Source organism: Chaetomium tenue (genome assembly GCF_020726465.1).
Source record: "Chaetomium tenue strain MPI-SDFR-AT-0079 chromosome Unknown F5144scaffold_1, whole genome shotgun sequence".
Lineage (NCBI taxonomy): Eukaryota > Fungi > Ascomycota > Sordariomycetes > Sordariales > Chaetomiaceae > Chaetomium > Chaetomium tenue.
The window spans coordinates 4,215,391-4,241,020 of NW_027117329.1; the positions used below are offsets into that span (position 1 = coordinate 4,215,391).

General features: G+C 55.3%; 9 protein-coding genes across 9 annotated transcripts; 3 read left to right on the top strand and 6 right to left on the bottom strand.

The window, feature by feature from the left end:
* Positions 1 to 28: 28 nt before the first annotated feature.
* On the bottom strand, positions 29 to 2,091 carry F5144DRAFT_55014 (uncharacterized protein). Its single transcript, XM_066787623.1, has 2 exons — positions 1,712 to 2,091; positions 29 to 1,656 (listed from the first exon to the last, which is right to left on the bottom strand). Exons 1-2 carry the CDS (start codon positions 1,879 to 1,881, stop codon positions 267 to 269), a joined length of 1,560 nt encoding a protein of 519 aa, XP_066648938.1. The 5' UTR covers positions 1,882 to 2,091; the 3' UTR covers positions 29 to 266.
* An 835-nt stretch (positions 2,092 to 2,926) lies between these two features.
* On the bottom strand, positions 2,927 to 3,733 carry F5144DRAFT_523981 (Metallo-dependent phosphatase-like protein; the record flags this gene model as incomplete). The annotated part of the gene is made up of 1 exon (XM_066786781.1): positions 2,927 to 3,733. One exon carries the CDS (start codon positions 3,731 to 3,733, stop codon positions 2,927 to 2,929), a length of 807 nt encoding a protein of 268 aa, XP_066648939.1.
* Positions 3,734 to 4,635: 902 nt separating this feature from the next.
* F5144DRAFT_598083 (chitin synthesis regulation, resistance to congo red-domain-containing protein) lies at positions 4,636 to 5,208 on the bottom strand (the record flags this gene model as incomplete). The annotated part of the gene is made up of 3 exons (XM_066790911.1): positions 4,636 to 4,912; positions 4,975 to 5,103; positions 5,159 to 5,208. 3 exons carry the CDS (start codon positions 5,206 to 5,208, stop codon positions 4,636 to 4,638), a joined length of 456 nt encoding a protein of 151 aa, XP_066648940.1.
* A 1,194-nt stretch (positions 5,209 to 6,402) lies between these two features.
* F5144DRAFT_598084 (40S ribosomal protein uS9) lies at positions 6,403 to 7,028 on the top strand (the record flags this gene model as incomplete). The annotated part of the gene is made up of 4 exons (XM_066790912.1): positions 6,403 to 6,454; positions 6,514 to 6,713; positions 6,782 to 6,796; positions 6,864 to 7,028. The coding sequence occupies 4 exons, from the start codon at positions 6,403 to 6,405 to the stop codon at positions 7,026 to 7,028; spliced, it is 432 nt and encodes a 143-aa protein (XP_066648941.1).
* A 2,059-nt stretch (positions 7,029 to 9,087) lies between these two features.
* F5144DRAFT_55166 (P-loop containing nucleoside triphosphate hydrolase protein) lies at positions 9,088 to 10,374 on the bottom strand. The gene is made up of 4 exons (XM_066787701.1): positions 10,083 to 10,374; positions 9,889 to 9,961; positions 9,801 to 9,820; positions 9,088 to 9,700 (listed from the first exon to the last, which is right to left on the bottom strand). Exons 1-4 carry the CDS (start codon positions 10,130 to 10,132, stop codon positions 9,292 to 9,294), a joined length of 552 nt encoding a protein of 183 aa, XP_066648942.1. The 5' UTR covers positions 10,133 to 10,374; the 3' UTR covers positions 9,088 to 9,291.
* A 2,325-nt stretch (positions 10,375 to 12,699) lies between these two features.
* On the top strand, positions 12,700 to 17,020 carry F5144DRAFT_608565 (uncharacterized protein). The gene is made up of 2 exons (XM_066791594.1): positions 12,700 to 13,388; positions 13,458 to 17,020. Exons 1-2 carry the CDS (start codon positions 12,918 to 12,920, stop codon positions 16,689 to 16,691), a joined length of 3,705 nt encoding a protein of 1,234 aa, XP_066648943.1. The 5' UTR covers positions 12,700 to 12,917; the 3' UTR covers positions 16,692 to 17,020.
* Positions 17,021 to 17,553: 533 nt separating this feature from the next.
* Positions 17,554 to 19,823, top strand: F5144DRAFT_608566 (uncharacterized protein; the record flags this gene model as incomplete). The annotated part of the gene is made up of 4 exons (XM_066791595.1): positions 17,554 to 17,987; positions 18,048 to 18,178; positions 18,252 to 18,518; positions 18,570 to 19,823. Exons 1-4 carry the CDS (start codon positions 17,693 to 17,695, stop codon positions 19,821 to 19,823), a joined length of 1,947 nt encoding a protein of 648 aa, XP_066648944.1. The 5' UTR covers positions 17,554 to 17,692.
* Positions 19,824 to 21,491: 1,668 nt separating this feature from the next.
* F5144DRAFT_479525 (vacuolar membrane protein-domain-containing protein) lies at positions 21,492 to 22,641 on the bottom strand (the record flags this gene model as incomplete). Its single annotated transcript, XM_066785169.1, has 2 exons — positions 21,492 to 22,151; positions 22,210 to 22,641. The coding sequence occupies 2 exons, from the start codon at positions 22,639 to 22,641 to the stop codon at positions 21,492 to 21,494; spliced, it is 1,092 nt and encodes a 363-aa protein (XP_066648945.1).
* A 1,449-nt stretch (positions 22,642 to 24,090) lies between these two features.
* On the bottom strand, positions 24,091 to 25,214 carry F5144DRAFT_617461 (uncharacterized protein; the record flags this gene model as incomplete). Its single annotated transcript, XM_066791881.1, has 6 exons — positions 24,963 to 25,214; positions 24,782 to 24,805; positions 24,652 to 24,708; positions 24,464 to 24,591; positions 24,379 to 24,404; positions 24,091 to 24,300 (listed from the first exon to the last, which is right to left on the bottom strand). The coding sequence occupies exons 1-6, from the start codon at positions 24,998 to 25,000 to the stop codon at positions 24,091 to 24,093; spliced, it is 483 nt and encodes a 160-aa protein (XP_066648946.1). The 5' UTR covers positions 25,001 to 25,214.
* Between the last annotated feature and the right edge of the window lie 416 nt (positions 25,215 to 25,630).

Below are 25,630 nucleotides of genomic sequence, written 5' to 3' on the forward strand. Positions count from 1 at the left end.
GTCCATCCCAGCCCAGATTCCCAGGTCATCAATAGAAAAAAAAACGCAACAAAAAGCACCATCTATATGATGTCGCAAGACATAAACGAGAGGAAGAAACCAAAAAAGGGGTCAAGAAACGAAGGCAAGAAGCGAAAAAACCAACCCACCAACTCCACAGAACATAAGCCGCTGGTCATTAGATCCCACTCTGCCTCGCCTCATCCCATGTTGATCCCATCCCATCCCACCCGTGCAATTCCGCGCGAGCCGCTCACCTCCATCATCTACGGCTGATACGGCTTATACCCCGGATACCCCCCAGCCCCACCGCCGAGCTCAGCAGGCGGGCTCGGGCTCGGCTGCCGGTAGCCACCAGCATTGACGGGGCTTGTGGTGGTCGCGATAGGGCCTTGCGGGCGGCTGTACCCGGACGTGAAGTCGAAGCCGGCATCGTTCCGCAGCGGCGTGGGCGAGCTGACGGCGGGTGAGTGCATGCCGCTGTTGTTGGAGTACTGCCTCTGGGGCGGGGCGCGCGCGCCGCCGTAGGGGTTGCTGTTGGTCTCGAACCCGGCCTGTTGCTGTGGGGTCGGGGAGCGCCGGGGGTCGGGGCCGCCGCCGCCGCCGAGGTAAGGGGTGTCGTAGGCTCCCGCGCCTTGGGGTACGGGGGAGTGGCGTGCTCCTCCGGCGCCATACGGGCCTCGTGGGGCGGGGGATCGTCGTGAGTCGGCCCCGTACGGCCCTTGGGGTGCGGGCGAGCGTCGCTGGTCGGCTCCGTAGGGGGAGGGGTCCATTGCGTGGGGGGTTTGGTGGCGCGCTATGCCGTAGCCTTGGTTGCTTTGGGAGTCGTAGTTGTCGTACGGCTGTTGGTGGGGGGCACCTCCATAGTTGTCATAACTGCCCTGGGCTCCGGGATCGGGGTAATCGTGAGTTCGCCCGTAGCCGTTGTTGTGTCCGTCGTTGTATCCGTTGTTGAAAGCTTGTGGTGAGCGTCGCCCAGGACCCATGGCTGCACCGGCCATCCCGTACCCTGAGTTCGGCTCGTTATAGGCCATACCTGGTTGGTTGTATGCCGGAGCGCCTTGCGAGTATGGGTCGTTGTTGTTGATAGCGCTAGCAGCGAAGAATCCGTTGTTGCCCCCTGGCGGTCCATACGGACTTCGGTTGACCGGCGAGCGCGATCCGTGTGGAGAAATCGCCCCAGCAGCTCCGCCCGCCAGGGCGGCGCCGGCAGCTTGCCCACCCGCCTCGGGTTTTTTCAGGGCGTTCATCTCGACGGCCTCCTCCTCAAGGTACACCTTCTTGCGCTCGGCGCTCTCCCATTCGGGCATTTGGGGCAGCGAGTCGTCGTCCTTCTTGCCTCCAGCGTCAAACTCGGCGAACTGAGGGAATGCCGATCCTTTGGAAACCGGCGCCGCTGTCGAACGGCTATCGAAACCAGCATGCATCGGTTCTTGTGCCTTGTATCCGTGGTTCGGCGGGATGTAGGGTTCGTCGAGATACTTGTGCCGGCTGCCCCTCGGTGGATCGCAACACCCGCAGCAATTGCCGCAGCACTTGAGGCATTGAAAGCATGAGCAGCAGCAAGAGAGCCCGCAGCATAGGCACCGAATCATGCACCAAGCTACCGCGAAGATGATCAAACCGCCGACAATTATGAGCGCAATGGCGGGCCATCTGGCTTGATGTTAGCGCCACGACATCGCCGCCGAAGGGAATAAGGGAGACCTACTTGCAGTAGTTGACCTGCATGCAATTATCCCAGCTGGAAAAGGCCGTCTTCACATCCGTGATCTGCCCTTCGAGGTCTCTCCTCGCGAGCGCGGGTCGCAAACTGGCCACGAACAGATCTAGGAAACCCCTCCGCAAACTCCTCTCCATCGCCACGTTGACTGACGGCATCTTGCCTCTCGGCTGTCCGGCCTCCTGCTAGTCGGCAAGCAAGTCCCAGAATATCGAGGACGTGAGCGATCAACAAACGTGATCCACACTCGCATGAACTATCGAACGATATCGTTATCTGGCGAGAACTACAACCCCATTGCTCGACCAGCCGTCGCTTGTGTATGATCGTCTTGCGCCCAATGGCGTCCCGGCCGCGATTCTCGGAAATCTGTTGTCGGTTTCGAAACGTAGCAGAACATAGAAGTCGGAGATCTGATGGGCCGATGCTCGAAATGATATTCCTAGTCGCGAAGTACAAATAACGGATGGTAAAAAGTGTTTCGTAAATGGCAAGAACTGTGTCGAATGATTGATGTAAATTGGCACAACGAAGCGAAAGAAAGCAAAATCGAGTGTATTCGATACGGAGACTCGAACTTCAAACGAGGGCGAGATCGAGTCGTACAAAAACGGGAGGAATCGGGCAATTGCCGCCAACACCCAAGATATTGCCAACGAAAGGCCAAAGGAGTGGCTGTCCCGTCTCACCTGTGGATGAGATGAAACTAAGGTGTGTAGGAAGGGAGACAGTCAAGTCAGCCTGACAGAAAAAAGAGGGAGCGCGAAATGCGTCCCGCACTGCCGCCCTAGCAGAGGAAAAGTGCGGGCGCATGAGACGAACTCCCGCACGGCATTGGCCCGCCGGGTTTCCCCCCCTCGTCCATCTTCGCTTCTGCAAGGTACCAACGGCTTCAAACCCCTGCAACAGGGGCCAACCATTTTGGGGGATCGTCCATGTCCACTAAATCAGTGCACATTCCCCCTAATGCGGACAGATTGCGTGACCATCAGGGAGTGAAGATGAGCGCTGCAGCGCTGTTCGCAATGGTTTTTATCTCGAAGGCATTCTTTGTCGGCAGTTTATATCGCCTTTTTATTTTTATTTTTGTTCACTTTTTCCTATCCATTATAGAAATGTTTCCGAGTACCTGGCATCAGCCAGTCAGTTGGGCGAGTTGCCATGCTCAACTTCACAAAGTTCAACCGAAAAACTCATAGTTACTCATACCTCAACCGTCTTATCACCGTCGAAACCCTCGCTCTGAGCAAAGTAATACCCCCTCTGGTTCGCTACCAACCTCAACGGGCCGGCGTCATCCTCTCGATCAACTACAAAATCGCAATTGTAATGCGTATGCCCAAAAGCCCAAAGTTTGACCCTGCCGCTCTTGAAGCACTTCTCCTTGGATAGGTCGGTTGCGAAGGCACTCGTGACCGGGCTGCCGGCGTGCCTGGGATCACCCGCACGAGCATCCAGAGTCGGGCTCCAGTGCGAAAAAATGACGATGTTAGCGTCGGAATCCTCGAGCTCAGCGACCTGTGCATTGAGCCAAGACAGATCCCGTTTGTGCCTGTCGTTGTGCGCTTCCACGTCCCACTTGTCGGTCTGGAAAAAGTCGTTGAGCCCCATGCTGACTGCCATCTGACTCTCGGGCGGGATGTAAGAAAAGAGGCTGCAGCCCAGAATCACGGTGTTGGTTTCCGGGAGCCGCAAAACGCCACGGTCGAGCAGGATGAACTCGCCGAGCGACGCATCCTTGCGCGCCTTCGAGTCCTCTTGAAAAGCTCGAAGAAGATCGAGGGTTTCGGGCCAGTTGGAACCGTACGCCTCGTGATTCCCGGGGACGAGCATTACAACCCGAAACTTCTGGAGTTGTTGAGTCAGAAACTTGAAGAAGTCATCTTTGTGCGCCGCGACATTCCCAATATCGCCGAGTAAGGCAAGATGCGGCGCCCTGGGCTCAATGTCGAACACATCGTATGCTTTAGGAGCCTCCAAGTGCAGGTCGGAGAGGATCTGGATCGCCATGTTGTGCGAGAGCTTGCGGGTGTGTAATTATAAAACAGACGGTTTTAGAACGCAAGCAAGGGGATTTTGCTGTTTATACAAATAAATGTCTTGGCGGGGTTGGTCGGTTTACCAAACAAAGCGGAACAAATATTGGGACGAAAAGGGGATGTCATTCCTGTATTGTGCTGTGGATAATTATAATTAGGTTCGGATTACTCATGGCAAGACCCTTTGTTGAAACGGCCATATACAGTAAGAAAAGGATGATTCCCCGTACAAATCCCGGGGGAGACGGAGAATGGAAGCAGAGATGGCCTCGTTCAAGCACTGCTACCGGGTTAAGTAACAACCTAGTTATCTCCTGAACTGCGCACTAATATCGTGGGTCTGGTGCCGCCCTCGACTAGGTAGAGGAACGAAAAGAAAGCCATTCGCAAGTCCAAAGTACTTTTTACTTTTATTGATTCGGTGTCTTTCATTTTAATCCATCCTGCTCGGTTTTTTTTTACCTCTTTCTTTCTTTTTTCTTGGTTTCTTTCCCTCGGCTGTTTTTGGTCGGAGTGTGGGTTGGGTGGTTACATGATTCAGCAACCTCGCCGCGTTGGTCTGATAGCACGGGCCTGCCGACGTCATGGACACCAGGAACTTTGACCCATGGCTCGCTGACCCAGGGAAAAATCGGTAGTACCGCTATACGTCAAATAGGTAGCAGACAAGACAGTACAAGAACCTGGTAAGCACAGATACAATAAAAGCCTCATCCCATTATTCACGCCGGGATGCCGCGTGAACCGTTCCATAGGCAGCTCCCCAAGCATATCAACGCAGTCCCATAACGTTGATGCCCCTGCCCGAGTTTAAACAGCGAGTGTGGCCTCCGCCTGCTGAACCCCCTCCCTACACCCTTGTCTCAATCCTACTTATTTAGCGTTGGTGGTCGGCGGAGGTCCCGGGGGAGGCGCATATTCGGGCTCGGTACCGCGGTGGTACGCGCTCTGCGGTTGCTGCAGTTGAATACCCTCTTGGTTGCCGGCGTAATACCCATCACCCGAGCCATATTTGTAACCGCCTGGTGGTGCTTGATCTTGAGCCGAGTATTGCGGTGGCGGAGGGTAGTAAGGAGGTGGCGCAGGCGCCATCCAACCCGTTCCGTACATCGGTTGAGCGCCTTGCCTTCTGCGACGGCGCGAGTTACGGCTATTAGGGTCGTGTTAGTAGGTTTCCAGATGCCGTGTGAACACATGCGAGGAAAGACATACAAAAGACAGGCGAAGACGAGGAGTATGAAGAGAACCGCCAACCCGGCGAAGACCCAGCGTCCCCACCAGTACCATGATGAATAATAGCGACAGTCACCGTCGTAATCACGATAGCCGCCACTCCCGCAGCTGGAAATATTGTTAGTCGCCATGATCTGTAACTAATGCGCCGTTTTGTACATACCCGTCCCGGCGCTTTGCTAGTTCGGCCATTTGCGCAATGAAAGGCGCCATTGTGAATTTGGTTTCAACAGCCCAAAATGTTTTGAGTCGTGTTTCTCTGCGTAAAGTTGGTGGAGGGTGATGATTCAAGGTTGGGCGGGCCGATGGTAATTGAGAGTTGAAAGGGGAGATGTTGATTGAACGAGGTGGGAGGTTGTTGGCAAAGATATGATGCGACAAAGGCAGTGAGGGACGGGAAGGCGACGTGCCGTCACTGCAGTTTCAGCACTGTGGATCAAAGTGCTTTACCGCAGCATTGGCAAGAGCTCGGCATGGCAGCACAGTGAGATTCGATAGTTAACCACACGGTGCCACGCAAGGCGTGGCACTTGGTGGCTGAGCCGGGCAAACTGTCATTCTTCTCACTATTCTCCCAATTAGATCGCTCGAGGGAAGCTGCCAAGCAGCGGATAAGATCTGGGCAAACCAACTGCTGACTTTTTTCCCGTTCAAGCTGTCTTACCGACGGTGCTTTCAACTAATTTGTCGACAGTGCGAACCCGACACTGGCGCCTGAGGCGACTCGGGTAGCGCTGATCCCACAGGGAAGAGATGCACTACCTATACAGGAAGTTAAGAGGCGCAGGGAAGCTCTGCCACGCTTCCATCTTGCCATTTCGGACGACTTTAGTGTGCAGTGCCGGAGAGTTCAAGTCCCGCTGACAACCACAGCCTAACTACTGACCTCGGGATACGCATGGGGCTGGGGATACGGACCAGGTGGTGGGAATACGCATGCCAACACGGACCCCGCATACGCACGTTTGGGCGAGGCGCAATGCCGCCCACACCCTGTCTGTGGCCCTCGATGATAGATACGGTTTTCCTCTTTCGGTAGAGTGATTTCCGAGATTAAGAGTTGAAGGTTAATTCTCGTTCAAAGGACACGATAATTTGCGATGGTTAAGATTGCAGAACCCAGCGCGGGGTCCATTTGATCGTGGCTCACACCCGCCGGCGCCGGTGCTGCTGGGGATGGTGCTGCCGGAACGAAAATGGAGAAGACTCGACCGGGCGTGTGCCGGGCTCCGAGGACCCCACTCGGCCTGCAACTCCAGCCACTTCTCGAGGCTTCAGCCACAAAGGTACAGCCACGTGACTGCCGCTAGCCCCATCTTGATTTCCCCTCCACACACAAATTTTGGAGCAGGAGAAAAATCCAGCCCCGAACTAACAAACAGGAAGGTATCCCGCCATCACGTCAAAATGGCTACCACCCAGGCAGTTCAGGTGTTCGGCAAGAAGAAGAATGCCACAGGTACGGATTTTAGTTTCGAGCGAAGCACATCGGTGGACCGGTCTCTGACAATCTCGCAGCCGTCGCGCGCTGTGTGCAGGGCAAGGGCCTGATCAGGGTCAACGGCAAGCCGCTCAAGCTGTTTGCCCCCGAGATCCTCCGGGCGAAGCTTTACGAGCCCGTCCTCATCCTCGGCACCGACAAGTTCGCCGAGGTCGACATCCGCATCCGCGTTACCGGTGGTGGTCACACTTCGCAGGTCTACGCGACGCGCCAGGCTGTACGTACTCGCGAGTCCTCTTGCGCAATGAGGTTGGGAAGGAAAATGCTAATCTGACGTTTTTCTAGATTGCCAAGGCCATTGTCAGTCCCCGAACATAACGGCTCGATCCGCGCCGAGAAGAAAGCGAATACTGACTGAGAATTTTAGGTCGCCTACTACGCCAAGTACATCGATGAGCACTCCAAGAACCTCCTCAAGACCGCTCTCATCCAGTTCGACCGCAACCTCCTAGTCGCCGACCCCCGGCGTTGCGAGCCCAAGAAGTTTGGTGGAAAGGGTGCCCGTGCGAGGTTCCAGAAGTCCTATCGTTGATCGGTTTTTTGGTCATGTTGGGAAGCGGGGACTTGCGTGGACACGGACGGCGTTCGGCATTGCATTGATCAGCTACGAGTCGATATTGGCCTCCGACGATGGCCTGCTGAGGTGCACATTTATGGCGCCTCGGGAGATAGGAATAAGACTCGAGTCTATCTGGCCCCCACACGATACTCCTGGCGGGTTCATGCGTGGATCATGTGAATATGGGAAACGGGTGTCTGGGGAGGATGGGAGTCGTGGAAGCAGTAGAGCAGCTCGAGTGACCGTCTGGTTTGCCCGCGCCGGGTGGGAATGCGATCGGTGTTTCTCCATTCCGGATGTCCAGAACAGTGCAGACCCAAAATAGGGGGTTATAGTGAGCTTGAAGACTGTCACGGGTTCCTGATTATTGTCCAGTTCACCATACCCTCTGGGTATTTTCGACAATTTCTGGACGACCGACACGAGACACGGCGCTGGAGGGATCATACAACGAGATAAGCTGCTTCGACTGCGGATGCCGCGGCCACGGATACAGCAATCGTCCGGCGACGATGTGATCACCAGAACACTGCCCTCGAAGATTGACCCTGGGTCCCCAGCCAAAGTTCCCCACCACAGAACCAGAAGAAGAACGGTATCGGGATGTAGTCCGACAAATCATGTGCGCTATTTGACCACGGCAGAGATATGAATCATGCAGAGCAAAGATCCCGAGAAGCCATTCTTCAGCCCCGAACGTTCGGTATATGGAGCTTTTCTGTAAAAATACTCTCACGGCGACTTCACATCTGAAAACAGCCCGTTGTTATTGGCCGCTTGCTCGGAATTGGGAGGTTGCGTATGTCAACGGTGACGTTTCTCAGCTTGCCAATCGCTTTTGTGTGCATCTCAGTGTTGCTAGGGATTAGTTATAAGATGCAACACTGGGCCCGCTCGAAGACTCGGGCTCCATGCGCAGGGATAGACTCTCTAAATACACAGAGATCCCTTCCCACCAACCATTTGGCCATCAAGAAGCCGGAGGCGTTTGAGGGCCTCAGCACAACACCGCCAAATGGCAAGACAAATAATCTCGACCACACCTTGAAAATAATATGACTTCGGTGTGAACCCACTCTTTGCTTTGCCCTGTCTTGCCCGGTTGCCCGGTTGCCCGGGTGGTCTGCTTGCCCCCCTCCGTGTGCCGGCGCCTGTCTTGTCGACGGATGGATTCTCCAAGCAAAGCAGCAGCCAATGATACCTTCACACGTCAATGGCCGGAAATGGTCCGTGTGTAAGTCCAGGACTTGACCTTGCGCGCTCTCCCCTCGTCGTTCCGGCCTCTCCTCTTTCATATTCTTTCTTCAAATCACCGTGGTGAATATCCTTCTTATTTCACGCGTTGCGCTCTCTTTTTCGCCTGGTTTCGGCGTAAATTTCGCATCTTGCCCAGACGCTTGAGCGACATGCCCAACACGGTTCAGGCCCAACTTGGTGGGGGCTTCATCAGAGGTGTTCATCCCTCGCTCAGCGCGAGCGCTCGCACGCTGCTGCGATTGAACAGGTTTAGAGCTGGCCCTGGTGCTGGTTCAATCTCAAATCATCTCATTTTGTCTCGTCATTTTCATTTCATCGGGAGTTTTCAAAAATTCATTGTCATCAAGATTAAGCGTTGCTGCTGAGAAAAATCATCGAGGAACAACCTAACTACCCGCGCCTTGCCCACCGAAAGCCCTCACTTCCTTTCCGTACCTGTCCTTGTCCTTGTCATAACGTATTTCAGAAGCACCTTTCTCTGAAAGCATCCTCAAAATTTCCGACCTCATTCCTGCGAGTGGCAAGCGCCACTTGTAGATGCTGCGAATCATGCCCGGCCTTGCGGCTCCCATCTGGGCTCGTCTGACGACGGCGGCGTTGAGTCCTCGTCTCAAACGCGAGCTGTATTGTGCTCAATGAAACGGTACGAAGCCTGCCGGTTGAAAGATAACCTTGGCCTCGTCGCAGACTTCCAACGCCGTCGGATAGATAAGAGAGGGGGCGGTGTTGACAAAAGAGTTGGTCGTCGCCGGCCGATAATCGAATGTCTTTTGCCCCGAAAACTGCGTCGATGATATGGAGAGAGGGGAAAAAAAAAAGACAAGAAAAACAAAAACAACAAAGCAAACCCCGAAATTCCAACTACACCGCAAACCAAGCCGACCTGGTGTCCCAAAACACCATGTGAATCCGAATCCCGCCGAACGTTGGGTATCCAAAACAAGACGCGCGACGATAAGCCCGCAGGGGGACGACAAGCTCACCGATTGGCAAACTTCATCAACCATTGCAAGACGGCCTCGAGATTCGTTTCCTCCTTAGCCGAGATGCCATAGCACGAGACCTCACGGTGCGCGACATTTTTCAGGTCCATGGCGTCGATCAACTCGTCCACCGAGAGCTTGTTGGGCAGGTCCGACTTGTTTCCGAGTACAAGGAGGGGGATGCCCTCCAGGGCTGGTTGGCTCATTAGCGAGTGCAACTCTTCGCGGGCCACGGGGAGCAGGTGTAGGTCGGCAATATCGACGATAAAGACAATGGCGTTAACGTTGCGGCAATACCTCTCCCACATTGGTCTGAAGCGGGGTTGGCCACCCAAGTCCCAGCACTTGAGTGTCACATGCCCCCGTTGCACCCGCTTCATGTTGAAGCCGACTGTGGGAATGGAGCTGCAAAAGAGGAGGTCAGCCGGGGCGAAAACTTAGGAGGGGTGGGGAGGATCGGTTTTGGTGACACCGGGAGAGGGTGTGGAAAAAGGGCGCTGCTTACTCGATCGCGAACTCTCCGCCCTGTCGACGAGGAAATCGGTGTCAGCCCTTGCGATGCATCAGGGTCGAGCGGTCGGCCATTTACTCACTGAGATTACACGGAGAAGCGAGGTTTTGCCAGCATTCTGCAATCCGATCATGGTCACATCCATTTCGGTCGCCCTGCATCGGATTAGCCTTTCGACCCCAAATATCGCAGGCGATGCGCTGCCGATGCGATGCGGCCCGGTAGTGCCCCGCAGCTCGGCGGCGCGGGGGAGGTGCATGCCAGCCAAAAACTCACCAAAACGTCCGCAACAACCAGTCGTACACTTTCCTGAATAGCCCCGCCATGGTTGTTGAGGGCCACGCTGTGGTCGGGAGGGCGGGAGGGAGCTGAAGGAGTTGGGGGACCAGGTTGGGGCGCGCGTCAAGGCCGAAAAAGTCGCGCAGGTGATTTGTGGTTTGAGGTATTCTCGAGAGCGTCGTTCGGGTCCGGGGTGACGGGGAGAGTTGATGGATGGGCGGTGACAAGTCTCAGCCGGGACCAGTTTAAATATTCTGCGCCGAGACTCGGCGGCCGGGCGCAGGATTATGAATAAAAATGTCTCGTATGGCGCGTGTCCCGGTAGGGGCTTTTGCAATTTCGTAAGAAATAGGAACTAGAATGAAGCGGGTTCCTGTTTGTGATCGGTGAAGAGCAAGACGGGGGCAGGCGTGGGTGAGCAAGTGACCAGGCCCACCAAGCAAAGATGCTGCCGGGGAACACAAAATCCAGGTAGGTAACTGTTGTGCAAGTCAAGCTGTGGCCCGTGCCTTGGTGCGCAGGAATATGATGGATGTTAAACAACGAGCGGGCGGTTAGCACTCAGGACCCCGGGTGTGGAGCGCCGAGACGGCGAGGAGCGGTGGAAGGTGTCGGCAAGACGAGACGATCGACTGTGATCACGGACGAGGGTGCGGCGGCTCAGGACTCCCCAGGTTGCAGTCACAGTCAGTGCTGAGACCTCGAGCCAAGCGGCGGCAGCGGCAGCGGCTGTGTGGCAGGGTACGGCGGCGTCAAGTGTAAGTAAGGTAGCAGAGAAGAGCCGTAGCCAGGAGGGTCGTATCGCGCATCAGACAAGAGAATGGGGAGCGCAAGGAAGGCCCGGATCTGCAAGGAGTTGCTGCAGGAGGTTGCCGCTGTGGATGCTGCAGGGACCTGGATACTTTTGTGCCGGGAGACCTAGCCGATCTGAGATGAGATGTTGAGATGAGATGTCGTTGCTGGCTTTCTTGCTTCTGTGGGCCTGGCCCTGGGGGGGGGGTAGGCGTCTCTGGTGAGTGGCCGACTATTATACTTGGCGATTTGTATTGTCTGTCCGAGCTGCTGGTGCTACGGCTGCGCTATCGCTGCTGCTCTAGCCCAAGCCCCGAAGTCCAAGACTTTGGTGGAGATAGATGATGGGCGGCCTGTGCTATTTATCTGGAAGAAGACGAACAAACGCCTCCGTGACAGTGGTTGAACGGGTTGGGGAAGCAGCGGCCACCAACAGCGGGGTCACAGGCGTTCGAGTGATTGGGCCATCAAAATCAACCCAGGAGCTCTGGCCAAGGGTTCCCCACGCCCAGAAAACCAATGGCCGCAACCGAGAGACTTGAAGGGAGCAGGTTTATGGCGTCCTGCAAAGTGCTGGACTTGAGGCCAATGATGAAACCGACCCAACTCCAAAAGCAAGCGCCTCCGATTTTGGGGCGGCCGCGGCAGATCCATCGTTAACTAGTTATCGGGCCGGGCTTTTGAGATGTCAATCGTTGTGCCGTACATTTCCCCAGGCTAGGTGGCCGGGGTCCATTATCTCTGGATGCATGGGTGGAGTCCGCCGTCGCTAAAGCACATCTCAACTTGTGGAGGGAATCTGCCTCAGTTTCATCGAGGCAGAGTATCAGCTCTCCATAACTGCGAAGACTATGCTGGACATAATTTGTACCATACCAACTGAGCACTACACACACACCTCGCGGAAATGCAAGGTCGAAGTCCGGCTTTGACTGTCGGCCCTGTGGGCTGCACGTCGTCTTTTCGGACCAGGCTGCCTCAACATGGTTGGCTGCTGCAGCCCGGGGCCTTTCTTTGGGGCTGAGGTGGTTTGGATGCCGACTCCACTGATGATTTTACTGGACACCAGTTGAGCGTGGCCAAACCCCCACAGGGCCGCAGCTTGTCCGGCCATGGAGGTTTGGGGAAGCTGCTGCAGGAGAATCCCAGCAGAAGAGGTCCGAGTTACATCCAGACTACAGAGCATCGGCAAGGCGGTTTCGGTTCCTGGCCACTTATGACTGCAAAACGACAAGGAATCTCCGGTATCTAACGTAATGTAGTTCGTACATCCATGATAGCTACGCAGGTGGTCAGAGGCAGCCCAACAGGCACCCGGACTGCTTCCGGGGTTAGTTCTGTCCCATGCACAACATCCGGTCTGTGGCCCCCAAGACTAAGCTTGAGGAACCTAGCTGTCCTCTGCTGTGATACTCGTCGACCGGCCCACGTACATACCCGACAACTACCGGGTTCTCAAAGCCACACGTCCCGAGCCCTTCACTACGGCGCAACGAATGCTTTAGTTAGTAGGGAGGGCAACGGAAACCGCGAAGGCGACGCGTCCATCAAGGCCACTGACTCATGCTAAAGAGTATTTTCGAATGGTAGAATATATCTTGACTTGAGAACTGTTTTACTGTAAGAAAAAGGGCACTGGTGGGATTGCGCCAACCGTGTTTTTTTCGTCATTGCTGCTGGCGGTTCTCGATACAAGCCCACGGCGCCTTACCCAAATTACCCCAATTGCCGGCCGAGTGGGCTAACTAAAAGGCCCACAAAAAAGGTACCCCACCAAACTAATGGCGGGCCCAGCAGCTGCTCGATAAGCGATAAGGAAGGAAAAAAAAGTTACCCAAACAGACGATTAAACTTGTCAATTGAAGTTATTCGCAGCCTGAACGATACCCAGACCTGTCCCCCCTCCAGCCCGCAAAGACCTAGTAATGAGCGGGAAATAAACAGTCACCAGATTGAACGAGGGGTTGCCGTTAGACCCCGAGGCAGCGCGATCGCATTCTAAGCTGCAAGAATTGCTTTTCGTTTCAGGAGTACGCGAAGATGGCCCCCGAACGCACCAACACATCGTGGGACCACGAGTACAATACGCTTCGCCGCGAGAAGCTTTTCCGAAACCCGCCAACAGACCGAACCGCCTACCCCGCCCTCCAGCTCGCTGTTGACCCCCACATCGAGTCGTTCAATGCGCTCTTTCGGACCGACGGGAAGCCCGGCCTCCTCGACCATGCGCTTGCCGAAATTGGGACAAAGACATTTCTGGATGGAGATGACAGGGCAGCGCCTGCGAACAAGAACAAGTTGACGATACGGTACAAAAGCGTTACGCTCCAGCGATCCCAGGTCCCGCCATCCAACAAGTTCGCCAAAAGGCGCGAGATTTTCCCGGCCGAGTGCAGAGAACGGCACGTCTCTTACCGAGGGAAACTCACGGCGGTTCTCGAGTACAGCATCAACGATGGCGAACCACAAGAGTTTGTCCGCGAGCTGGGCCAGATGCCCATCATGATCAAGGTATGCCACGCACTTCCCCTTGGCCAGAAGATGCGGGAAGTAGGTTCTGACGCCCCGTCCTCGGCTTAGTCCAACAAGTGCCACCTAGAGAACAATTCCCCGGCACTCCTTGTGCAAAGGAAAGAGGAATCTGAGGAGCTAGGTGGATACTTTATCGTCAACGGCATCGAAAAGATTATTCGTCTGCTCCTGGTCAACCGAAGAAACTTCCCGCTGGCTATCATCCGCCCAAGTTTCACGAACCGCGGGCCCTCATACACGCCATACGGTATCATAGTAAGATCCGTTCGACCAGATGAGACCTCCCAGACCAATGTGCTCCACTACCTGAACGACGGCAATGTCACGTTTCGGTTTTCTTGGAGAAAGAACGAGTATCTCGTACCAGTCATGATGATACTGAAGGCCTTAATCGAGACGAACGACCGAGAGATCTTCGAGGGCCTGGTGGGCCCACCCAATTCAAAGGGAATCGAGAACACATTCCTGACGGACCGTGTCGAACTCCTCCTCCGCACCTACAAGACATACGGCCTTTACACCAAGACACAGACTCGGGCGTATCTAGGAGAGAAATTCCGAGTCGTGCTCGGTGTCCCCGAAACCATGTCGGACTACGAAGTCGGTACGGAATTCCTCCGGAGGATTGTTTTGGTCAACCTTGGCTGCGTCGATGTAACCGAGGAGCAAGATCTCGACAAGTTCAAGATGCTGCTCTTCATGTGCCGAAAACTATATGCACTAGTTGCCGGCGACTGTGCGGTTGACAATCCTGACGCCGTTCAAAACCAGGAAATCCTCCTCGGTGGCTTCCTGTACGGTATGGTGTTGAAGGAGCGTCTCGACGAATTGTTGGGCGTCTCACTCAGGTTAGCATTGCGCGACTATTTGAGGAGGAACCCGTCCCAGTCTTTTATTTCGCCCGGCTTTACGAAAGACTTCCCCATTGCCATATCCAGGAGGACGAACGAGAACCTCGGAAATGCACTGGAGTACTTCCTCTCCACGGGTAATCTCCAGAGTCCCTCAGGTCTCGACTTGCAACAAACATCGGGTTTCACCGTGGTGGCTGAGAAACTCAATTTTCTGCGTTTCATAAGCCACTTCCGCATGGTTCATCGTGGTAGTTTCTTTGCCCAGCTGAAAACCACAACTGTCAGAAAACTGCTGCCGGAGTCTTGGGGCTTTTTGTGCCCGGTACACACCCCTGACGGCTCGCCCTGCGGTTTGTTGAACCACATGGCCCACAAATGCAAGATCATCACGGACTCTGTGGACGTATCTGCCGTCCCAGGCGTTGCCATGGAGCTCGGGGTCAATGACTACTCCTCTGCCGCTACCAGCGAGAGTGTCGTGGTGATGCTCGACGGTAGGATTATCGGCTGGTGCACTCCCAATGCGGCCAGGGCGGTCGCCGATAACCTACGGCGCTGGAAGGTGGAGGGCGGCCACGGTATCCCCATACTCCTAGAGATCGGCTACGTTCCCCCGTCAAAGGGCGGATCGTACCCCGGTATCTACATGTCTTCACAGTCGTCTAGGATGGTCCGGCCCGTCAAGTATCTTCCCCTCGGAAAGCAAGACTTTGTCGGTCCCCACGAGCAGCCGTACATGTCCATCGCCTGTACCGATGGTGAAGTCCTCCCAGGTGACTCAACACACGTCGAATTCGACCCTACCCACATCCTCTCCATCCTAGCAAACATGACACCCTTTTCCGACTTCAACCAGTCGCCTCGCAACATGTACCAGTGTCAGATGGGGAAACAAACGATGGGTACACCAGGGACTGCGCTCCGGCATCGAACGGATAACAAGATGTACCGCCTCCAGACAGGCCAGACGCCTATCGTCCGCGCTCCCTTGCACAATACGTACGGCTTTGACAACTTCCCCAACGGTATGAATGCCGTGGTCGCTGTCATCTCGTACACGGGTTACGACATGGATGACGCCATGATCATCAACAAGTCGGCCCACGAGCGCGGGTTTGGGCACGGCACGATCTACAAGACCAAGAAGGTCAGCCTCAAGGACGACTCGAGGACGCGCACGTCCAAGACGATCAGCAAGATGTTCGGTTTCGCCCCCGGCAGCCCCGTCAGGGCGTCGGACCGCGAGATGCTCGACGAGGATGGGCTGCCCTATGTGGGACGCCTGGTCAGGGAGGGAGACATCCTTTGCGCGTGGCACACTGTCTCGGCCGACTATAGCGGGCAACTGATCAACAGGGATGGCATCACGCACTGGGAGCGATACAAGGAGGCGGAAGACGCCTTCATCGAGGAGGTGCGCGTGATCGGCAGCGACTCGGGCACCGAACCCCTGCAGACCGTTTCGATCAAGCTTCGCATCCCCAGATCGCCCATCATCGGCGATAAGTTTTCGTCACGCCACGGTCAGAAGGGTGTCGCCTCTCAGAAGTGGCCGGCCATCGACATGCCCTTTTCCGAGACGGGCATCCAGCCCGACGTCATCATTAACCCCCACGCGTTCCCCTCCCGCATGACCATCGGCATGTTCGTCGAGTCCCTGGCGGGCAAGGCTGGTGCCCTGCACGGCCTGGCGCAGGATTCAACGCCGTTTAAATTCAATGAAGAGCACACAGCGGGCGATTACTTCGGCCACCAGCTGATGAAGGCCGGCTACAACTACCACGGCAACGAGCCCATGTACTCGGGCATCACAGGCGAGGAATTCGCCTGCGACATCTATATCGGCGTCGTCTATTACCAACGGCTGCGTCACATGGTGAACGACAAGTATCAGGTGCGTACCACGGGTCCCGTAGTCCCGACGACGGGCCAGCCTATCAAGGGCCGCAAGAAGGGTGGCGGTATTCGTGTGGGAGAGATGGAGCGCGACGCGCTACTGGCGCACGGCACAGCTTTCTTGCTGCAGGACCGCCTGCTGAACTGCTCCGACTACTCCAAGTCGTGGATCTGCCGCGACTGTGGGTCGTTCCTCGCGGTGCAGCCGACAGTGTCACCGTTCATTGGGAAGCGGAAGCAAGTCGGCACCGTCCGCTGCCGAAACTGTGCGCAGCGCCTGGATCAGATTGAGGGACTGGATCTCATGAAGCTGGACGGCGAGATCTGGGAGGATGGACAGGGAGTGCAGTGGATCGGGGGTGAAAACACCACCATGGTGGTTGTTCCGGGGGCGCTGAAGTTCTTGGATGTGGAGCTGGCGGCTATGGGTGTGAAGTTGAAGTACCGTGTGGACACCAAGGATGCGATTCGGAGGGGGCCCTTGAGGCCAACGGCACCGAAGGCGCTCCCGAACGTACCCGCGTCGGCGTAATGGAGTAACATGTGAATTTTTGTTGCAAGTAAAATAGTCAAACTGTCTAGTACTGTAGAGTCTCTCTCATGTCTCGTCTCGGCCGCCTCGGCCTTGCTATGCCTCCCTCGAGATAACGCCTCCGTCAAGGACTGGGCAACGGCGCCGTTACACATGGCGAAAACAACACCAAGACATCGCCCTCGCGAGCAGAGCTGAGCCTTTACGGCGGCATGAGACATGACCACGCCTGCCTGCTCACAGATGCATGCATGCCATGGGTGTCGTGGGGAACACGAGGGAAATGAGAGGCCTCTGCCTCTGCAGTGATCCGAACACAAACTAAATGCAATCTATTTCCTCATGGCAGACGGCTGTGACGGGTATATCATGCAGTCTCCCGCTGCCTTGAATAGGGGTTCGGGCTTCATTGTTCGTATCAACTCCAACAAGATCCCCGGGTCCGACTGAACGAGGCCTCGTCTCACAACAAATTGAAACCGATAAATTGACCATTTTTGGGAAGAATTTGGCAGTCCACGGCAATAGCTCAAGCCCTATCCGTTCAACAAGGAAGGCACGGCCTATTCTCAACGCGCAGTCCCGCGGGCTTGGTTCATACCGAGGTCATCTCTCAAGTATCGCCCCTTCCCTGTCACAAAATTAGGGTCTACGCCAAAGTCCATCCAATTCTCCGAGCAAGTAGGAACCTTGACGGGTAATTGGCCCTTGGCTTCCTCTCTCGTTGTTCGTGGACCGATATTCACGGCGGATGGTGCTATCTTGACCTTTGGTTTTGGCAAATCTTGTTGACTTTTGTTTTATTTATTCTCATCTCGACCCCCGCCGCTTCTTGAATCCCGCCATTTTTGGCCTCGGAGGACTCTTGATAGAAATTATCTATCTAGCAGCTCTTTCGGGCCCAGCCACCTCGTCAGGGACTCAAAGTCATCGAATTCCTCGAGAGCCACCACCCCTCGGTTCAACAGTACCAGTCGTCACGAAAAATAACGACGATAGCGATGGCACATCTCCGACTGCCCCTCCTTCTCGCATTTATCTATCTCGCGAATACCCTCGTCGTCGCCCAGTACTCAGCCTACAACTATGGCTTCGACGTTAAGAAGCGAGTCAAGCGCCAACTCGACCGCCGTTCAACCATGGCCGTGCAGGAAAAGATTGGGGGCGACATACAAGTGCGCCAGGAGGTTCGGCAGGTCGAGAAGGATCAGGAGCTGTGGACGCTGTATATTTTGGGTCTGAGCATGTTGCAGTACACGGATCAGGCGTCGCCGATGTCGTACTATGGGCTTGCGGGTTTGTGGTTCTTTCGGCATTGTACCTGGTTGTGAAGAAGTCTCTGACCGTCGGCCATAGGGATACACGGAATGCCTCACCAGAGTTGGGGCGGCGTGGAACCGGTCACGGGGAACGAGAATACCGGGTATTGCACCCATTCGTCAGTTCTGTTCCCGGCATGGCACCGGCCATACATGGCGCTGTACGAGGTACGACAGCTCCCTCCTTGTCATCGGGTTGACCAACCTGGTAGTCGGGTCTGTTGTCTAACTTTCTTCCCAGCAAGCCCTGTACGAATTGGTCCAGATGATTGCTACATTTTGGCCCGACGACGAGAGACAGCGCTATGAAAGCGCAGCCCGCAGATTTCGGCTTCCCTACTGGGACTGGGCGGCCACCCCCCCTTCCGGGGAGAGTGTTCTCCCCAAGAGTATCGGAGGGAGCCCATTCATCGATGTCAACGGCCCCAACGGCGTCCAGCGGATTGCGAACCCCTTATTCAGTTACAACTTCAAGCCTCTCGACAGGACAGCGTTCAGTTCCGGCCCTGTGAGTGGACTCCAAAGTACTTTAGAGTGACCACTGACAAGTTATATGTAGTGGAACGTCTGGACCCGGACGCTCAGAAGCCCATCGAGTAACGGTGCAGACGCCCAGTCAAACAATTCGCTGGTTGCCATGAACTTGGATCAGAACCGCCCTTCCATCGCTCAGCGTCTCTATGCTTTGTTCTCGAGCAATGATAACTACACCACGTTCAGCAACAATGCAGCGGGAGGGTCGGCTGAGTCGGTCGAATCTTTACACGACACCATCCATAGTCTGGTCGGCGGTTTCGGGACCAGTCAGTCGACAACTCAACCTGGGCACATGGCCTACATTCAGTGGTCCGCCTTTGACCCTGTCTTCTTTTTGCATCACTGCATGGTCGATCGTGTCCTGGCTCTCTGGCAGACAATCCACCCTGACACCTGGGTTCCAACGTCGCAAGCGCTGTTGAACTCGTACACCACACGGAGAGGCCAGTATATAGACGCCAACACCGCCCTCACCCCCTTTTTCTCCAACAGCAACGGCACCTTTTGGACCTCGGACGGAGTCCGTGACCACACCAAGTTCGGCTACACCTACGCCGAGCTGCTCCGCGGCCCCTCCGGCACCGCTCCCAGCGACAAGGTAGCGCGAGTCAACACAGCTAAGCAGGCCGTCAACCGCATGTACGGATCCTTCAGCCCGGCCAGCCTCTTCCTCAAGGAACTGCGCACCCAGCAGGGGACTGGCCTTGCCACCAGCCACAAGGCCCCGTACCACTCCCTACTGCAGTCCAAGATTTTTGTCGGCGCCGACGGCAACACCAACAGCGACAGCGGCGACAGCTACCACGAGTGGACCGCCAGCGTGCGCGTCAGCGAGCAGGCCCTCGACGGCGCCTCGGCCGTGGTCTTCTTCCTGGGCGGCCCCATCCCCGACGATCACCACCAGCAGCAGGCCTGGGCGTCAGCGGCCAACTATGTCGGGGCCATGGGCCTGTTCACCGCGGCCCGGTCCAGCGACGCCGGCGCAGGCGCAGGCATGGCGCACGACGCCCCCATGTCGGGAAGCGTGCCGCTGACGGCCGCGCTGGTGGCCAAGGTCGAGAAGGGCGAGCTGGCGAGCCTCGCGCCGGCGGACGTACAGCCGTATTTGCGCGCGAACTTGAAGAAGGTCGTGCTGAGCCGCCAGGGGGAGATGGTTGGTGAGCAGTGTCTTCCGGGGATCGTTATCCAGGTGGTGAACTCGGTCGTGGCGGCGCCGTGGAGCGAAGAGGAGTTGCCGCGGTGGGGGGAGGCAACGGTGGGGTTGGAGATGTGTTGAGGTTGAGTGGAAGGGGTAGGTGGGTAGGTAGGTATGTGACTTGGGATGGTTTGGGGGAAGGGAAGGGAAGGGACGGAAGGGAAGCGGTTGTGTGGTTGGGTTGGTGGATTGTTTATGTGTTTATGATGAACGCGGGGGCGAGGGGGGGACGGTAATGGGTGTGTAATGTTCGGGGGAGGGGGCTTGTTTTTTCGATTAGCTTGGTTGGTTTTGCTGGGAGATATGAGTGCGTAGCGGGGGAGCGTGGATGGTGTCGTTATTGAATTGCTGTTCTTTTTTTGTGTCTGGCTTAAACTGAGTTAGGAATTTACTATCCTGCGTTAACTGACTGAGCTGTGTTGTTATGGATGATCTGCCAGTCCTTGATTCTCCTTGATTCTCCTTGATTCTGTTTTTGGGTCACCGTAACCTGAGGCCATTTTGATGTTGTGAAGGGCAAATGTCAAACGAAGGAGAGAGGATCAGAAATGAAAGAGGAAAATGGAGAAAAGGCGGTTTACTTTCATTCTCTGTCCACTCCATCACTGATCAGGAGTTTGCTCACATATCGTTTGATCAACTTATAGTATTTGGTAGCTCATTGGGCAGACTCTGGAGAATCGGGCTACCCGGGTAGAAGTCCAGCCTGAGGTAGGAGGGTACCTACAGTCAAGTGGTCGTAACTCCTTCAAACTGCCATTTTACTAAATAGGTAGGTAACTAAACTCAGCTTCTCACACCAGCAAACCAATTTGACCAACACCAATTCCAACCCAAAATCCAACACCAATACTACCACTAGCAACACCGACCATGGCTGATAACAACGACGATAATAATATCCTCCCTTTTTTCAACAATATTGTCACTCACGGAAACAACTTCGTCCGTGAAGTAGCAAGGCTCCGAAATCTCCAAGGCATGGAGGGTATCCAAGCAATTCTAGCAGCAATCGATGCTCTTGGGATTCGCATCACGAAAGGTGATAACGCACATCGCTAGGCACGGAACTCCCAGCGGCTAGTTGCCAATACTCGCTGCCGTCTGATTCCCCTCTTGGCTGTTCTACGACCATCGCACAGATATCGCAGTTACCTATCAGGACCTGAAGCTACCCGGATTCTGGGGGCCCTAGGGGTAAATAAATGTCCCAGTCGGCCTAGCGGCACAGCGAACAGCCGTTCAGCAGCAATTCTGCTTCACCGACTGAATTATCTCAGCTTGCGTTCTCCCAGTAGCAGCAGTAGTTTCTTCAAGGACAGCCAACCGGTGGGTCACCTATCCATCCTCGGCTCCAGGCTCTTGACTCATTTTATCTTAAGTATCAGGAAGTCGAACACATCACATCACACCGCTAGAGCAGATGGCACCGAGAGGGATTCGGGGTTGCGCCTTGTGTATTGCGTTCCAAGAAGTCATATCCCTGAGCAGCGAGACTAGATAACAAAATGCAAGCGTTGATAAATCCAAAATCGCTATGCGTTGACCCAACAAACCCGCTGATTATTCGAATGTACGCCCGTGTATGTGTGAATCCAACGCCGGTATATAACGGAAGAAACAAGGAGGGAAGATGCCCGAGAGAACAAGAAACAATGCACCCATGTTTGACGCCCAAACCGTAGAACCCAAAGCCCACATCACGCCGAGCCATGTACAACCCCGACCTTCACCAACACAGTTGCTCACTTACTCGGCAGGGAGCAACGGTTTAGGCAGCGTCCCTCTGTCCGAGATGTGGCTTGAGCTGCTGCCGATTATTGTCGGACTGTCGCCATCCACATCCGGATCATACTCGCCCTCTCGGTTGGGCCGGCCCGTGACGGAATCCTGCCTCTCCATCCGCACATGCGAGCTCCTCTCGGCGTTGGCGCTCTTCTGCACATCGTCGTCCTCGTCGTCGTCGCTATCTTCGCTCTCGGAAATCGCCAGCTCCTCGTAAGCGATCGGCGAGCCGGTGCCTGTGGAGGCCTCCCCGTCGATCGCGGCAGCCTCCTGCTTCTTGATGTAGGAGTCAATGATGTAGTACTGCAGAGCGTTCATAATGAGCGGGAAAAGCATCATCACGAAGACAATCTGCAGCTTCTCGTTGCCCTCGGTCCAGCCCAGCGCCCAATCACCCACGTGCGGCAGCCACGGGAACGCCATGAACATGAAGAGCACGACAAGCTTCATGCCCATGAGGCCGCAGAAATAGATCAAGCTTTGCTTGAGCCACCACCAGGCGTTTGGCGGAGTGCCATAGTTGCCGCTCTGAATGGACTCGGGTGGGTTGCCGAGGGGGGTGTGGGCCACGAGCTTGGTTAGGACGCGCACAATGACGATGAGTATGGGGATGCCGATGGTAGTCTGTGTTGCATTAGCTTCCATCCAAAGTCAGAGAATAAAAAGAGAGAAAAATACTCACATCAATCCCCAAATTCAACAGATAGAAGGAGCACGGATTTGGCACATACACGTCCTCCTCGGCCCTCCCCATCAGCCCCCCCACCATCCTCCTGACCACCCCGCTCGCAGCCACGGCCCCGGCATCGACCTCGATGCTGAACTTGCCGCTGGTCAGCAGCGACATGAAGACGTTGGCGCCATGGACCAAAACGCTGCCAAAGACCTGTTTGGAGGCGTCAAAGAACCAGATCTTGACGGGGCGCTGCGGGCGCTCGCGCCAGCGCTTGTACACGAGCGAGAGCAGGGCCAGGGCGCCGAGGGCGAGCTGCACGAGGATGGCGAACGAGCCGAGGAGGCTGCACTCGGTTGGTTTCGTGGGCCCGGCGGGGGAGCCTGTGGCGGTCGGGGCGGTTGGGAGGAGGGATGTGGTGGTGGGGTTGGTAGACGTCATTGCAACGGTCACCGCTTCGACGAGGCCGATGATGGCGGGATCGGCGGCGGAGACGTGGAGGTGGAGGACGGGCGGTGTGTGGTCGCCCGGAGAGAAGGAGACGGAGGAGGAGGAAGGCAGGCTCGATGCTGCTACCGCTGTGAAAGTTGGGACTGCGACATCTGGGAATGTGGGGACTGCAACGGCGGTTGGCGATCGGTTGACAGCTAACATTTACTCCTTGAAGCTTCTTCTACTGCTCCAGTTCGTAGACATCGAGAGCGAAAAGTCTGTACTTCGTAACTCCTGTTTCGTTTCCGGTCGTGTTCGTGATTGCCAATCGGATGGAAAGGGGGCCGGAGTCCGTCCGCTTGGTAAGGAGTGTTTCACCTGACTGAATCAAGGGTCCGCTCGGTTGGTTCGTTAGTTCGGGAAATGGTCGCTGCTTTTTCTGGAAATCAATTGTTGAGACCCTTGTTAATTTGGAATGGCGTATTGTTGTTAGGTGTGTATCGGAAGAAAGGAAGGAAGGAGAAGCTGAGGTTGGAGAGAAAGGTTAACTAATATTGGGAAGCTACGGTTGCAACAGCCTAGAAAGATGCGTGGTGCCTGGAGGGGAGGCGCAGATGGCAGTCCCGCGGGCAATGCACGAGGTCGTTGCGGCCGACTTCTTCTATCAGGCCCCCTATTGGCCGTCCGCTGTTGGCCTTGAGGCTGGCCCACGTCAAATGGCCCACATGGCGGGTCCGCTTACCTCCGGGCCAGATCTGGTTCATGGGGCCCACTACCCAGCTGCTCGCTGCTTGCTGCTGGCTGCCGGCAACCGCTGCCGACTTGGCATGATTTTGGTTTGCTGCGTAGATAACAAGGGAATAATACGAGATGCTTTACTTTCCACAGCTGCATAGAGGCGGATCAGAAGTTTGCTGACATTCGAAAGGCTGCACAAGTTGCTGTCTTAAAAACGTTCATATATACGGTACACGAAGACACACATGTCGCTATATGATGAAGTGACGTAATCCAACACACGAACAAAGATTCTTGAAACGGAAATAAGCCAGGATAAACCAGTAGCGTCGTCGAAAAGCATTTTAGGGAGATATGGAAGGCTGCTACCAAGTACCATCGCTGTCCCCAACCATGGCTTACAGTTATGTTTGTGTCAAAAATCGGTCTGCGCCCAATGCCAATTTGGAAACCGCCTGGGCAGTACCGAAATATTGACGGGCAATAAAATTGTCCGTGACTGCCCTGCTCGCACCGGAAAAGACCCCAAATTGCAATCGTAAAACTCCATCCTCTTAACCCCTACCCCTGAGTCCCAAGCAACCCGGGGACACCAGCAAAAAGAACCCTTGAACTGAAACGAGAAAAGTTACCAGCTTTGTGTGGATGGCGTGAACTGCGACGCTGTGACTGGCCAGCAAAAGGTGACCATGTCTAGAAACTGACCGCGAATTGAATCGGCTAGGCGCACTCTGGCACGGTCGGAAGTAGCTTTCGCACGAAGTGAGGCATCCTGCGTGCGTGCATGGCGAAATCCGGCCTGCCCTTCTTGACGATGGACTTTGGCGCCCTGGGCGCCGAGGCCGCCTTTGTTTTCGCGGAGGCGTTTGTCGGAGACGGGCCTCCAGACACGTTGCGTTGACTCTGAAGACTGTCCGCAGGCCCGTCTAACTGTCAATCGATGCCATGCTGGTGCTTGAGGCGTTCTAAGTTCTCCTTGCGCGCGTCCAGGTCCTCTTTTGTCCGGACCATCTTGTCGGGCTGGTGGTATAGTACTGCGGCGAACGGTCAGTTGTGGGATGTCACCATCAACGGTAACCACGGCTCAACATACCGACGAGGTAACGGTTCTGGAAGTTGTAGCCGTTCAACTTGTCGCACGCCTGCTTTGCGTCCATCACGTCCTCATAGACAACGAAGGCGGTGCCTTTCGTGTTGCTCGCGATACCCTGTCGGACTTGACTACACATCCGAGTTAATAAAAAGACCTCGGAAATGAAGGCGGATGCAGAATTGACATACCGGATAGGTCCGTACTTTCCGAACAGGTCGAACAGCTCCTCTGGAGTGACGTTGTAGCTAGGTAGGCCAGGGAGGTTAGGACAACCGAACTCTCAAGAACGCGAATCAAACACGGGCAAGGGCAACACACCTTAGATTCTTCACGAACAAAGCTCTATCCATAGTTGGGTGTCGTTAGTCAAGATACCGGGATGCAGCGAGGCCGATCGGGGATGACGGGAGCCGGGGCTGCCGTTGAGGCGGTAGGTTGCGACCGGGTGGAGAACGGGAAGGAGGAATGGCCACCAAAGTAAAAGCACAGGTCGACTTACCGATTTACCTCCGGGCCAAGTTTGTTGGCTCGACTCATATCTCGATGCCGATTTCGTGAATTCTCGACTCGATATTCTGTTTGGGTATCGTACTCCTCCGATTGGGGGTTGCGGGTGGTGCGGTGTTGGAAGGTGTTGAGGCTCAAGCGAACAACGGGTTGACACGGGAGCGAGGAGGAGAGAAGTTCGAAGGCGGAAGGTAGCCAGGTGGGGCTTCTGCCTATTTGGGGTTAGCGGCCCACGTGATGCGTGTCATCCCAGGTTTCTTGATAACTTGCAGATCACGCAAGGGCAACGGCGCGTTTTCAAAGAGTCGTCTGGAGAGATTCCGAAGATATCCGAAATTTAACAAGCGTTCCTAGATTCGTTTTTATTTACTACGAAGCGAACTTCCCATGCATTGAGAGAACATTTTTGGTCGGGGAACATGCTTAGCAACTAACTAGCCGAGTTCTGGAATCGCCGTGTGGTTCGCCTATCCATGTAGTTAAGTATCAAATACTTCATTTACGGCTACAACAATCATTCTTTTGCCAATTCGCCCGCTCCTACCTTTTCCTAGTGTCGTTTTGTAACCACTGGGCGCGATCTGTCACTGGTAACGAGGCCCGGGATGCAGATAGTCATGCTCATTGACGTGGCTGCAGCACTCAGATTCGTGGACTTCC